This window comes from Tachypleus tridentatus, unplaced genomic scaffold (genome assembly GCF_004210375.1).
Source record: "Tachypleus tridentatus isolate NWPU-2018 unplaced genomic scaffold, ASM421037v1 Hic_cluster_2, whole genome shotgun sequence".
Lineage (NCBI taxonomy): Eukaryota > Metazoa > Arthropoda > Merostomata > Xiphosura > Limulidae > Tachypleus > Tachypleus tridentatus.
In genome coordinates this window covers 47796025-47811792 of record NW_027467782.1, presented here as the reverse complement: position 1 = coordinate 47811792, position 15768 = coordinate 47796025, and the positions used below count along the sequence as shown (strand labels likewise).

The window sequence follows — 15768 nt, the reverse complement described above, 5'->3', positions numbered from 1 at the left end:
CGGGTTTCAGGGCTAACTGTCCACTGAGGTGAAATGAACCCGTCCTTACCACTCATCAAACGGGAGGCAATTAGAAAAAAGTGAGCAACACCCACCGCCAACTCTTAGGCTACTCTTATATTACCTAGTAGTGGGATCTGACTGTCACTCTTACAGTATACTTAAGACCCCCACGATTTTTTAATAAAGCCGAGCAAACCACGCCAATCATGCCCAAATTTAGATCGTGCATTATAAATAAAATACTATTTATTTGTGGTAACTCAAAACAAAATTTTAAAGTAACAGACAGACTTGTTTTAGTTATGTGTGTTAGTAAAACTTCAAAGTGACGAATGTTTATTTTGTGGTTTTCTAGCGTTACGTACGTACACATCTCTCGTTTTTTGCATGGGGCTTTAGGTCTTTGTAGCCCATGGGCGTCAGTTACAAATTTAATATCTTCCTCTGTTCTTGAATGTCATTTTGTGACCACGTCGTTACTTACTAAGTGTCAGATATTTTGTTAATTGTATGTTATCTGGGGTCAAGAATATACGTATGACGTGTGTGGAGTGACAGCTTTGAGGAGTTCTTTAACCATTTCTGTTAAACATTTGAAGCCGTTTGAACTGTTGTATTAATTATAATAATGTACTTTCAATTGCTTCAAAGATGAGACTTGTTTCGGTTTAACGCATGTTTGTTTGTTTGTTTTATTATACACAAGAACTTGTAGGTTGTTTCTGGTTTGTTTTGTTGGTATTAGAGTCTGAGCCCGGCATGGCCACGTGGATTAAGACATTCAACTCGTAATCTGAGGATTGCGGGTTCGAATCCCCATCGCACCAAACATACTCGCCCTTTCATCCGTGGGGGCGTTATCACGTTACGGTCAATCCCACTATTCGTTGGTAAAAGGTTAGCCCAAGAATTGGCGGTGGGTGGTTATGACTAGCTGCTTTCCCTCTAGTCTTACACTGCTAAATTAGGGACGGCTAGCGTAGATAGCCCTTACGTAGTTTTGCGCGAAATTCAAAAAACAAAGAAACAATTAATGTCTTTTGTCTGTAATCGTGCCGCCCCTGTGTATTTTGCATGGGTGTGTTGGGTGTTAGTGGTATACGTAATTGCGATGGTTTTCTGTTTTCCATACAATTAATTTCTAGGTGAGGCGTCTATTTCAGTACGTTTTGATTTATTGGGTATATTGTATGTTCTCGTTTTGATTTATTGGTAACATTGTATATTATATGTCGTATATTGTATGTTCTAGTTTTGATCTTATATTTAGGGCACCCTTTATAATTAGCGGTGTATCGCTGCTGGCAGTTACGACATTTGGGTTTCTGGGCCGTTTTGGGCACTATGAGTTGTGGTGGTCACCTCTACACTGCATATGTCGAGGTAGAGATTTGGACGCTGCAAACGTGTCCGTGTCTTTGACAGCTGTAACACTGGGTTACAAACAAGACAGGTGTTTTTCTTTCTTCAGACCAAAATTTCTGAAACCACGATAAATATCAGTTTGCTTTGATTTGCCTAACATTTCGCGTGAAGCCAGACGAGGGCTATCTGCGCCCGTCGTCTCTAATTTAGTAGTGTAAGACTGGAGGAAAGCCAGCTGGTCAACACTATCCACCGCCAATTCTTCGACTACTTTTCTTACAAACAAACAGTGGGATTCATCGTCAAATTATAACGCCTCCGTGGCTGAAACGACGAGATATTCAGTAACGGGAGTCAAACCTCTGACTGTGCGTCCAACACCTTAATAGTCAGTCCAAGTGAGACCTAAACACAATAGAGTTATTTTAAAAGTTCAAACACTTTCCTAAGATGTACTTTCTCCCTATAGCATCACGATAACTAAATAACACGGGAATTAGAGGGACATAGTCCATGTGCTTAACATAGCAGATATAGTCCGTCGTGCAACTTTGTGCTTAACAAAGCAGACATAGTCCGTCGTGCAACTTTGTGCTTAACAAAGCAGACATAGTCCGTCGTGAAACTTTGTGCTTAACAAAGCAGACATAGTCCGTCGTGAAACTTTGTGCTTAACAAAGCAGACATAGTCCGTCGTGAAACTTTGTGCTTAACAAAGCAGACATAGTCTGTCGTGCAACTTTGTGCTTAACAAAGCAGACATAGTCCGTCGTGCAACTTTGTGCTTAACAAAGCAGACATAGTCCGTCGTGCAACTTTGTGCTTAACAAAGCAAAGTGATGGGTAGTTAATCATGAACTTCGATAAACATAGAAAAACGACAGAAGATTTGTGTGTAGTGAAACAATAGTTACAGGATACTAACACACAGTAGTTACATGTCCTGTATACTAACACACAGTAGTTACACGTCATGGATACTAACACACAGTAGTTACACGTCCTGTATACTAACACACAGTAGTTACACGTCCTGTATACTAACACACAGTAGTTACACGTCCTGTATACTAACACACAGTAGTTACACGTCCTGTATACTAACACACAGTAGTTACACGTCCTGTATACTAACACACAGTAGTTACACGTCAGGATACTAACACACAGTAGTTACACGTCAGGATACTAACACACAGTAGTTACACGTTCTGTATACTAACACACAGTAGTTACACGTTCTGTATACTAACACACAGTAGTTACACGTTCTGTATACTAACACACAGTAGTTACACGTTCTGTATACTAACACACAGTAGTTACACGTTCTGTATACTAACACACAGTAGTTACACGTTCTGTATACTAACACACAGTTGTTACACGTTCTGTATACTAACACACAGTTGTTACACGTTCTGTATACTAAGACACAGTTGTTACACGTTCTGTATACTATCTAACAGTTGTTACACGTCATCGATACTATCTAACAGTTGTTACACGTCATCGATACTATCTAACAGTAGCTACACGTCATCGATACTAAGAAACAGTAGCTACACGTCATCGATACTAAGAAACAGTAGCTACACGTCCTGGATAATAGTTGTTTAAGAGTAGTTTTACACGACAGGTGTGGTTAATCGGTTTTTATGTTTCTGCTGGACAGTTCAAAATTAAGGTGAATTATTGAAAGTTCAGAAGATCTAAAACCTGATAAATGTTGTAGGAACAGCTAGTGAAGGCTCAAAATGATTCTATAATGCCATAGATATTATAGGGTCAACTCCTGGAAGTTACAAAGATCTAACTCAACATAATTATTAATAGGACAACTAATAAGGAATCATAGAAATAATCTAAATAACAAAAACAAACACACGTAAAATACAGAAGTCGAAGAGACAGTTCGTATTGTTACTGTTAATCCTAAAATATGACGAGACGGTTCGTATTGTTACTGTTAATCTTAAAATATGACGAGACGGTTCGTATTGTTACTGTTAATCTTAAAATATGACGAGACGGTTCGTATTGTTACTGTTAATCTTAAAATATGACGAGACAGTTCGTATTGTTACTGTTAATCCTGAAATATGACGAGACAGTTCGTATTGTTACTGTTAATCCTAAAATATTACGAGACAGTTCGTATTGTTACTGTTAATTTTAAAATATTACGAGACAGTTCGTATTGTTACTGTTAATTTTAAAATATGACGAGACAGTTCGTATTGTTGCTGTTAATCCTGAAATATGACGAGACAGTTCGTATTGTTACTGTTAATCCTAAAATATGACGAGACAGTTCGTATTGTTACTGTTAATCCTAAAATATGACGAGACGGTTCGTATTGTTACTGTTAATCCTAAAATATGACGACACGGTTCGTATTGTTACTGTTAATCCTAAAATATGACGACACGGTTCGTATTGTTACTGTTAATCCTAAAATATGACGACACGGTTCGTATTGTTACTGTTAATCCTAAAATATGAGTAATTATTAGAAGTAGAATAACAACCTGGTTAAGGTAACTCTACTAAAGTAATCCTTACTTATATAATAAAGCTATTAATTGTTTTCAAGAAACTGTTTATTTGAACCCAAACTTACATAACAGGTTATTTAAGCTCTGCCTCAATTTTAAGTTTACCATTAAAAGGGTTTGACAAGAAACAAAGAATACATCATTTTGCCCAAAGCTACACAATGAACTAAGTACACCCTGCGTATTACAGGGATCAAAGCTACACAATGAACTAAGTACACCCTGCCTATTACAGGAATCAAAACTACACAATGAACTAAGAACACCCTGCCTATTACAGGAATCAAAACTATACAATGAACTAAGAACACCCTGCCTATTACAGGGATCAAAACTATACAATGAACTAAGAACACCCTGCCTATTACAGGGATCAAAACTATACAATGAACTAAGAACACCCTGCCTATTACAGGGATCAAAACTATACAATGAACTAAGAACACCCTGCCTATTACAGGGATCAAAACTATACAATGAACTAAGAACACCCTGCCTATTACAGGGATCAAAACTATACAATGAACTAAGAACACCCTGCCTATTACAGGGATCAAAACTATACAATGAACTAAGAACACCCTGCCTATTACAGGAATCAAAACTATACAATGAACTAAGAACACCCTGCCTATTACAGGGATCAAAACTACACAATGAACTAAGTACACCCTGCCTATTACAGGAATCAAAACTATACAACGAACTAAGAACACCCTGCCTATTATAGGGAGAATAATTAATGATAAGATATGTGTACCTGAGTTACAGACATTACAGCAGTAGTTACATAAGTATAATAAGATGTGTACCTGAGTTACAGACATTACAGCAGTAGTTACATAAGTATAATAAGATATGTGTACCTGAGTTACAGACATTACAGCAGTAGTTACATAAGTATAATAAGATATGTGTACCTGAGTTACAGACATTACAGCAGTAGTTACATAAGTATAATAAGATGTGTACCTGAGTTACAGACATTACAGCAGTAGTTACATAAGTATAATAAGATATGTGTACCTGAGTTACAGACATTACAACAATAGTTACATAAGTATAATTAATGATAAGATATGTGTACCTGAGTTACAGACATTACAGCAGTAATTACATAAGTATAATAAGATATGTGTACCTGAGTTACAGACATTACAGCAGTAGTTACATAAGTATAATAAGATGTGTACCTGAGTTACAGACATTACAGCAGTAGTTACATAAGTATAATAAGATGTGTACCTGAGTTACAGACATTACAGCAGTAGTTACATAAGTATAATAAGATGTGTACCTGAGTTACAGACATTACAGCAGTAGTTACATAAGTATAATAAGATGTGTACCTGAGTTACAGACATTACAGCAGTAGTTACATAAGTATAATAAGATATGTGTACCTGAGTTACAGACATTACAGCAGTAGTTACATAAGTATAATAAGATATGTACCTGAGTTACAGACATTACAGCAGTAGTTACATAAGCATAATAAGATGTGCAACCTGAGTTACAGACATTACAGCAGTAGTTACATAAGCATAATAAGATATGCACCTGAGTTACAGACATTACAGCAGTAGTTACATAAGTATAATAAGATATGTGCAACCTGAGTTACAGACATTACAGCAGTAGTTACATAAACATAATAAGATGCAAAACCTGAGTTACAGACATTACAGCAGTAGTTACATAAGCATAATAAGATATGCAACCTGAGTTACAGACATCATACAGCAGTAGTTACATAAGCATAATAAGATATGTGTACCTGAGTTACAGACATTACAGCAGTAGTTACATAAGTATAATAAGATATGTACCTGAGTTACAGACATTACAGCAGTAGTTACATAAGTATAATAAGATATGTGTATCTGAGTTACAGACATTACAGCAATAGTTACATAAGAATAATAAGATATGCAAACCTGAGTTACAGACATTACAGCAATAGTTACATAAGCATATATTAAGATGTGTATCTGAGTTACAGACATTACAGCAGTAGTTACATAAGCGTAATAAGATATGTGCACCTGAGTTACAGACATTACAGCAATAGTTACATAAGCATATTAAGATGTGTATCCGAGTTACAGACATCACAGCAGTAGTTACATAAGTGTAATAAGATATGCAAACCTGAGTTACAGACATTACAGCAATAGTTACATAAGCATATTAAGATGTGCATCCGAGTTACAGACATTACAGCAGTAGTTACATAAGCATATTAAGATGTGTATCTGAGTTACAGACATTACAGCAGTAGTTACATAAGTGTAATAAGATATGTGTACCTGAGTTACAGACATTACAGCAATAGTTACATAAGTATATTAAGATGTGTATCTGAGTTACAGACATTACAGCAGTAGTTACATAAGTATATTAAGATGTGTATCTGAGTTACAGACATTACAGCAGTAGTTACATAAGTGTAATAAGATATGTGTACCTGAGTTACAGACATTACAGCAGTAGTTACATAAGTATAATAAGATATGTGTACCTGAGTTACAGACATTACAGCAGTAGTTACATAAGTATATTAAGATGTGTACCTGAGTTACAGACATTACAGCTGTAGTTACATAAGTATAATAAGATATGTGTACCTGAGTTACAGACATTAGTCCTACTATGAGTCGTAACTAATTATAATCGTGCTTACTCTCCATAAGTATTCTTCATTTCAGTAACACTGCATCATTTTCTAATTCTAGTGAACTCAGACAAACAAGAGAAAGTAAAACAAGGTAAGTGAACCATTAGCAAGAAATAACAGATTTATTTCATCACGTGACAATAATTAATCTTTACTACCATTAACACTTGATCAGAAGTCGATCTATTAATGTAATTAAGTTATCAAATTATTGTGATTAGGATAAATGTAATGTTTTACTTAATCAAAGTACCTTGTAATGTTTTACTTAATCAAAGTACCTTGTAATGTTTTACTTAACCAAAGTACCTTGTAATGTTTTACTTAACCAAAGTACCTTGTAATGTTTTACTTAACCAAAGTACCTTGTAATGTTTTACTTAACCAAAGTACCTTGTAATGTTTTACTTAACCAAAGTACCTTGTAATGTTTTACTTAACCAAAGTACCTTGTAATGTTTTACTTAACCAAAGTACCTTGTAATGTTTTACTCAATCAAAGTACCTTGTAATGTTTTACTTAACCAAAGTACCTTGTAATGTTTTACTTAACCAAACCTCACCAAAGTTTCACTTAATCCATAAACAAATAAAACCTCTTGAAAAACTTGTGTGAACTATTTGATTCTGTAAGTTTTCAGAACTTTCTCTCTTGTGAATAAGAACCGAAGTTTTAAAACAAAAAAACTTTTAAGAAAACAGAATGTTGAAAAATTCCTTTAAGAAGGAAGAATTTAAAAAACAACTTAATTTTTTAAAGTTTTGAAGACGTTCCTAAATGTTAGGATAAAGTTCTTCCAGAATAAAAGTTTTACACATAAATTTTCTGAAGAATAAACAATTGATAAATAACAAAGAAATGTTATTTTTGATATACTTGTATAAAGACTTATCTGTTATGTTATGCACCTTTCTTTTAAAACAATACTAGATAACTGACTGTGTTTTGTGTATGTCTCATTTATTTTGTCAAGACGTAACCAGGTGATTACACCTTCTTACTGTCTATTCTAGAACACAGTCCTAGGATACTTGCGTCGTGGGCAGTGGTGGTTATTTGTCTTTGTATCATTATATTACTGGGAGTTATCACATCTCTCTGTTTCTACCGGCTGAGAAAGATTACCTCATCAACAAAGTTGCCACTGTCTTTCAACAATATCATGTATACATCAGGATCTGACACACTTTCATATCCGGACGTGTCCTCTTCTCCTGTAACGTCCCAAGCTCCTTCATAGCTTTTGTATAATTATAAATTATGTGTTTAGTGTTTCTGCCTACTAGTTATTGGTTTTATACTGATTTGATGTAATGTTGGCGTAAAAGATATAGTATTATACATTCATATATATATATATATATGTATGTATGAACGTATAATACCAATGTGTTGCCTAATTATATTCTCAGATATATATACTTTAGATTTTATTACATATTTGCAAAGTAGACATTTCTATCATTGGTCTTGTATTGATTTTATCTTTATTGGTGAAATAAACAGAATTGTGACGTACATTTATATATTTCTTTTAAATAGTAATGTTTTCTTACACCTGTATTTTTTACATCGCATCTCAAAGTTACGATTTTTTTAGACGTATTATTGTATTTGCAATAGTACACCTCTAATACACTTGTTGCACAACCTTTTATAAGGTGTGTGAGACCTCAGTATATTAGAGTTAAGTACTGGAATGTTGTCGGCTTCTCATTTGTGTTCACCACAAATTCCTAACAATAAATCCTAAGAAGAACAATCGTATGCGGAGTTTATGTTTAGGAACTTGTTTTATTGAATAATTGGTACTGTTTCAGCATCGCACTAATGTTTCAAATATACTCATGTTAAAATAACTTCTTTACTCTGAAATCTTCAACAATATAAGTTGGATACAAACGCCAACCTTCAAACTGTACTGCTTAAAATCTTTTGAACAATAATATTTAACCAACTATTATTTATTTATTACAACAACACTATTTGTAGGATTATTCACGTGACGAACTCTACAATTGCAAAAATAAACTTGTTGAAATTTGGGATTATGTCCCATTAAATAAGTTTGTTTTTACCGTAATGTTCAGTAAATCACTTATTATAGACAGATATATATGCAGATATTGACAAATGATTCTCATCTGAATAAACCACAATGATCAAACACTCAAATTGTAAGAATCTTAGCAGGATATAAAATATTATAATGTTTTTTATCACTGGAAACATGGATACTTCAATGAAATTGCACGATAGAAAGCTGACCATAATTACGTTAGAAAAGTACGGTCGAAACTGAAGTGAAATCAGAATTCGTTATGATGCTTAAAGAGTGATTTTGAAATCACACGCCTGGTGGCGCACACATCAGTCAAATGAATGATGCTTTGTTTGTTTTTGAATTTCGCCCAAAGCTACACGAGGGCTATTTGTGCTACCTGTCCCTAATTTAGCAGTGTAAGACTAGAGAGAAGGTGGATAGTCATCACCACCCACCGCCAACTCTTGGGCTACTCTTTTACCAACGAATAGTGGGACTGACCGTAACCTTATGACACCCCGATGGCTGAAAGGGCGAGCATGTTTGGTGCGACGGGGATGTAATCTACATACCACACTGGCACCTGTTTCAGTGATTTCTGTACGCATACTGACAGGTGTTATAATGTCTCTGTACTCTAAACTGTTAATACATGTCTAGTGATTTCTGTACGCATACTGACACGTGTTATAATGTCTCTGTACTCTAAACTGTTAATACATGTCTAGTGATTTCTGTACGCATGCTTGCACGTAGATTTAAGTGGCTTTCTCTAAAGAAAGGGAAGGAACATTAAAACTACAGACGAGGACAACTGATATATTTAAAACGAATAGTAACTACAGATTATCCAGGGAATATCTTCAACACCGTAGTGTCTTCAGATGTAAAGAATTCAAAATTCGCAGATTTTTTTCAGTATTTTATGTGCACATTCGTGCACATGTGTGTACACATTCCTGGAATTTGTTAGTAAATAAGAAAATCTCTTCAACTTTATGCTAATACAAGTGACCAGTGTGTCTTTAACCTGTTCAGTGCCACAGACGAGATAACTCGTCCAAGCCGATGGGTAACACAATGCCACGGACGAGTTAATTCGTTCTCAATAATACCTAACTTCAACGCTACTGGTCAGTACCCTACACGCATTTAACTTACTTACAAATTGTTTCACTTTCGATCCAAGATGGCGTCACGAAAAAAGTTACAAAATGAAGAAGCATTAGAATTGTATTGTAGCAGCCGATATACTTGGCAGTCAACAGGTTAAATACAGTTAAGAACAATATAAATACACATTTAGCAAATAAAACATGTTCATTTAACTAATTAAATTAGTAATAACGTGTTGCACAGAATAAATTGATTTTATTATAGCGATGTTTATTTTACATTGTTACCAACTGATTGTTAAAACTAAATATCAGTGAAAATTATAATAATAAAAAACGTTTTATTGCATGTAAATATTCAAGAACATAAAACTAGCACTAATGATCATAAAATTATATCTGGTGCATACACAACGACATCATATATTAAAGATTTTAAGTAATCAGATAATATTTCATGGAAAGTACAGTATATTACATTGATCAATATAAATACAAGTCTAGACGTGTTAATTTCATACAATCACAAGTATCAGTCCGTTTCTATATCTTCGTCTTCAATAAATTGTAATTTCTACCTATTATCGTAGGTAAGCAAGTGTTTACGTATGATTAAACAGAAATTTTGTTGTTGTTAAGCAGGAAGCTACGCGATATATTATCAGTGCTTCGCTCACTGCGGGTATCAAAACCTAATTTTTGGACTTGCAGCTGACACAGTAGGACAAATAGAGAAATAAAGAAAATAGTAAGAATGAAATAGGACAAAAATATTATCTTAACATTTTATGAACAATGGAATGACACATGAAAAAAAAGTGTACGTCTTATCTTTATTATACGAGACCCTATCCTACAACAGCATTTTAAAAACATGAATTTTTCCTAATCAGGATCAAACAGAATGAAGATGGCACTAGAAAATATCTTCATTATCATCTTCATGTTACACCAAGTACCTGTTGTTTTCCTTCTTGTTCCGAGAATAAAGTTTTACCTGTTAATATTTTTAAAGTTTTACCTGTAAATATTTTTGAAATAACAAAACATCCGATAAACAATTAGATTATAAACACGCAGTAACTAAGGAACAAGTTTTTTCCCACCATTAGCCTTAAGATACAAACATTCTCTACAAAACATTGTTTACATTTCTTATAAACACAATTATTCAATATTGTATCAATATGTAAGTTTTACGATACTTTGTGATTTTATTACAATTAGTGCGCTTAACTGTGTTAAATAATTAAGACCTGTGTGGCTACCAGCCTGTCTGCCTGTGATAAACTTGTCTGTGTGGTAAAACAACCACATCTGCTTATCAATCGTTTGTCTGCGATAAACTCTTCCGTGAGATTTAAATCACAATCAACCTGTCTGTGTGATAAAACCACATTTATTTATCACATTGGCTGTCTTTCTACTAAAACTTATAATAAACCTTTATTAAACCTCTATTATTTATTTATTATTGGATGTTAAACAACCAATCGTAAGACTATATTTTTTCTCTGAATTTATACAAAAGACTTTGTAATGTGTAATGTAGTTATGGAAACGTGATGAGGAATAAAACTGTTATATTCAAAACTAGTTTTGTAACGAATATAAACGTATCTTTCCACCTCATTTATGTTTCTTTTAAAACGTTAGAAAACTCTTTTGATGTCAGAAAAAATAACTTTAAAACAAACTGACAATTTACTTACTAAATATAGTCGGTGGAAGAACTGAGTTTTAGGGTGACGAGAAATTTCTTTTGTACGCTTATTGTGACCTCTGAATTCAAAATTAAAACTTTTCTTGATAATTATGTACAAATCTCCATTTTTTTTTATTTAAAAGAGCACTACACGGGTCTTATACTTTTGTGCTCACTCAGTTCGTTTTGAAACGAAAAAATACCAGTATTGCATTAAAACAAAATAATTAATAATAAAACATTATATTAAACTTATTTAGCGAATTCTACGATATTTAGTTATAACGTCTTTCATGGGGGCACGTGCTACTGTTGTGTCCTAGTTCCACCGCCTATATTTATCATTTATTTCTCTTTAAAAAAAATATATATACACTTTCAGAAATTTCTGTACGTGAAATATCTTATATTTTGAGAGAATAAATCAATTTTGTTAGTTAAAATAATAAATCTGTGGAATTATGATCAGAAACAGCAAACACGAAGTTTAGATTACTAATTTCATGTTTTGGTACGTGTTTAATGTTATGTCTCAAAGCTTACTCACCTTATTTCATTTCGTTTGCCGCTAATTCGCTTCCTTCTTTTTAACCTGGGGAACATAAATAAAATAGAATTTGATTAGTTATACAGACATAACAAGTAATTCAAGTACAGACAAGTCCATTAGAAGCCCATTTTACCACACGGCTGTGTGGAAAACGTACCTTCTGCAATGTTCAAGTTGATAATGTATCTGTATTTTCATAACCCTATTTCGCTGAAATACCAATGAAATAACCACCTTTTAGAAACGTAGTTGTTTCTAAAATAATCGTAAATGGTGAAATCAAATAAGTCTTGAAAACGGAAAGCATTTTGCTTGGAGATATTGCTTTCATTTTTTTATTCATATTGTAGACGAGTTTACATGATAAAAGATCCACAAAATATCCGAGATCAAGTTATTAATCCTTTAACTACAGGATTTTTAGAATAAGATAATTAATATCGCAAACACCGAAATCTCAAGTCCTCTTTTCTAAGAAAAACCTTAATAATGTTAGGCCTAAGTTCGACCTATGTTCAATAAAGCGATAAATTAATATTCTAACTTTTGTACTTTTTGCTTTAGTTTAGTTAGGTTTAAAGTTTACGATATTTAATAACATCACTAAACAAACTTATAAAATTATTCGGCGAATTAGTTTTTAAAAACTTTGACAGCTTTGTACAAAATGTTTACAAAAGTACATTCATATCCGTTGAAATGATGTGCGCACTTGTGTGTATTTAGGTAATAAACCGTGCACGTATTTTCAGGATAAACAAAATATATAAAATAATATATTTGTATGTTCGTAATTCTGCTTATTTTCAACGATTCGTAGCTAAATCTTTAATAGCCTTATGTGTGTGTTGTAATGACACAAAATATCTCACATGTTCAAATTAAAGTTTTCTTAATTATTTTATTAATTTCATAGTGAACTGATTTCGTTAAAAAGTAATTAAAATAAGATTTAAACATACATAAATAATTCATATTTGGATAACTTGGAGTGTTATGGTCATATCACACCATACCTTGGAGCGTTATGATGATATAAAACAGTACATTAGTTTTTGTGGTGTAGAACGATATCTTGAAGTAACTTGGCGATATCATGACATTGGAGTGATGTTGTGGTATATCTTGAAGTGATTTGGCGATATCATGACATTGGAGTGATGTTGTGATATATCTTGAAGTGATTTGGCGATATCATGACATTGGAGTGATGTTGTGATGTATCTTGAAGTGACTTGGCGATATCATGACATTAGAGTGATGTTGTGATGTATCTTGAAGTGACTTGGCGATATCATGACATTGGAGTGATGTTGTGATATATCTTGAAGATACGTGGTGATGTCAAGTACTATCTTGAAGATACGTGGTTATCTCAGATATTATCCTAAAGTGATGTGGTTATCTCAGATATTATCCTAAAGTGATGTGGTTATCTCAGATATTATCCTAAAGTGATGTGGTTATCTCAGATATTTTCTTGAAGTAATGTGAAGATATGATCTTTGAGTGATATAGTGATATCAAATATTATGTTGGAGTAATCTGGTGATAATGATGATAGTCGAAACACCCAACACAAACAAACAAACGTTTGGTAGGATAGAAAGTAGCGGAATGAAGTAAGTATAATACATTTAAATCACTAATTTAAAACAGTTAAGCTTATAAAATATTCATTATGATAAGTTTGAATGAAACATCACACTGTTAGGGGTGAAAACCAGGAAAACGTAGAAGTTTACCAGATTTTTGATAGACCAGTTATCTACATTATACCATGTCTGTCGCTTGACCTACCTGTAAATTACAAGCGTTGTGCCAATAATCAACAACAAAAGCGCACTTCCAAGGACAGCTCCAACTACTACTGTATTTTTCATAGCAGCTACAACGAGAAAAAGAAACCTCACGTTTCAGGTTATAAGTTTCAGCCAGTTATAACGAACATCTTACAGAAAAATAGATAGTAAAACAAATGAATCATTTACATAGGAAATAATGTTATATATTTGTGAGATTGTAATGTAAAAGTAAATAATTTGAGAATTAGTATGGTGTCCTGGTTCGGCTATACATCAAGCCAATGTTTCGTTTTTGTTGATCAACTCAAATCTATACATTAAGCTATCTGTGCTCTCTCTGTCCACCAAATATGTCGAAATGAGGATTTCAGAGTTATAAACCCTCAACCTTACCTCTGAGCCTCGGGCACCAAATAGTTAATAAGTGTATTAAACTACGATTTACTAAAACCGTGTTACGCTTTAATAAGTGGTTTACATACCTGACAGAAAAGTATCCCTTTCAGTACAGCGAAATCCTGCGTAGCCCTTGTCACACCTAACAAAGAGATATCATGCATAAGATACCAAACTGCATCGTCTTTAGTACAAAAACGAAACTACAAAGCTAAATAATAATTACAAAATTATTATGAAAATAACAAATATCGTGACATATTTCTTGATATGTTGAAGAAATAAACAAAGCAAAGTGGTGGTTACATACGCGCATATCGATTAAATAATATATTTTTAACTTTATTATACGTTTAAATAGCATAGTTTGTATGTATAATAAAATGTATAGGAATAAAGTTAATTTGAAAAAATTAGTTTATTTAGTGTAGAAGTTCAGGTTGCGTTAATGTTGAAAAAGTCCGTTTTAACCGTTGGACTGACTTAATCAAGAACGACGTTTTTTCTGATTCTTGTTTAAAGAAGTCTCTGTTACTTACTTGCAATAGAACTTATCCGAATTTGTAGGAACACATTGCCCGTTCTTCCCACACGGGTTATCTGAACAGACACCTAGCACAAACAACAAATATTTTAGATAATTTTATCTGGCTGTGTGTGTTCTAATTTTAATAAATTAGACCACACCTTGTATCTAGATCATGTTGCTATCACGAAAGATAAAACGATATATATTTAATGTCACTTACTAAAAATGAACGTAGTAACAGAAATCAACGCTTCATCTATACCAGCATACAACATATAACAATATAACAAATTCTTGTTATATATACTATATATATATCCAACTATATACAGCTTGAACAAACATCTGGGGACAGCTATGTAAAACAACAAAAAACATATCACTCGAACCAAACATAAACTTATATATGTTGTTGTGAGGTTAAATGATTCATGGTTTGATTTGTCAACTAAGCTAATAAATGTCATCTCGTGGTTTCTATCCAACTATGTACAGCTATTAAGCTAACAAATGCCATCTCGTGGTTTCTTATCCAACTATGTACAGCTACTTTAAGCTAACAAATGTCATCTCGTGGTTTCTATCCAACTATGTACAGCTACTAAGTTAACAATACCATCTGGTGGTTTCTATCCAACTATGTACAGCTAATTACCATCTCGTGGCTATCCAAATGCCAGTCTCGTCAGTTTCTATCCAACTATGTACAGCTACTAAGCTAACAAATGTCATCTCGTGGTTTCTATCCAACTATGTACAGCTACTAAGTTAACAATACCATCTGGTGGTCTATCTATCCAACCTATGTACAGTTTCTCCAACTATGTAAGCTAACAAATGTCATCTCACCTGTGGTTTCTATCCTATAACTATGTAACAGCTACTAAGTTAACAATACCAGACCTCTGGTGGTTTCTATCCAACTATGTACAGCTACTAAGTTAACAATACCATCTGGTGGTTTCTATCCAACTATGTACAGCTATCCAACTAAGCTAACAAAATGTCATCTCGATGTC

At 33.4% G+C, this 15768-nt stretch overlaps 1 protein-coding gene and 1 long non-coding RNA gene across 3 annotated transcripts in view; one reads left to right on the top strand and one right to left on the bottom strand.

Moving 5' to 3' along the window:
- LOC143242738 (macrophage mannose receptor 1-like) overlaps positions 1-8118 on the top strand; it is a 66726-nt gene extending 58608 nt beyond the window's left edge. For both annotated transcript variants that reach the window (XM_076486214.1, XM_076486213.1), the window contains 2 exons: positions 6663-6695; positions 7619-8118. In XM_076486214.1, the coding sequence (XP_076342329.1) occupies positions 6663-6695; positions 7619-7845 (260 nt within the window). In that variant the 3' untranslated portion in view covers positions 7846-8118. The remainder of the gene's footprint in view (positions 1-6662; positions 6696-7618) is intronic.
- Positions 8119-10000: 1882 nt separating this feature from the next.
- Positions 10001-14347, bottom strand: LOC143242964 (uncharacterized). Its single transcript, XR_013023498.1, has 4 exons — positions 14307-14347; positions 13820-13907; positions 12017-12061; positions 10001-10761 (listed from the first exon to the last, which is right to left on the bottom strand). It is a non-coding gene; the product is annotated as an uncharacterized LOC143242964 (long non-coding RNA).
- Positions 14348-15768: the final 1421 nt, after the last annotated feature.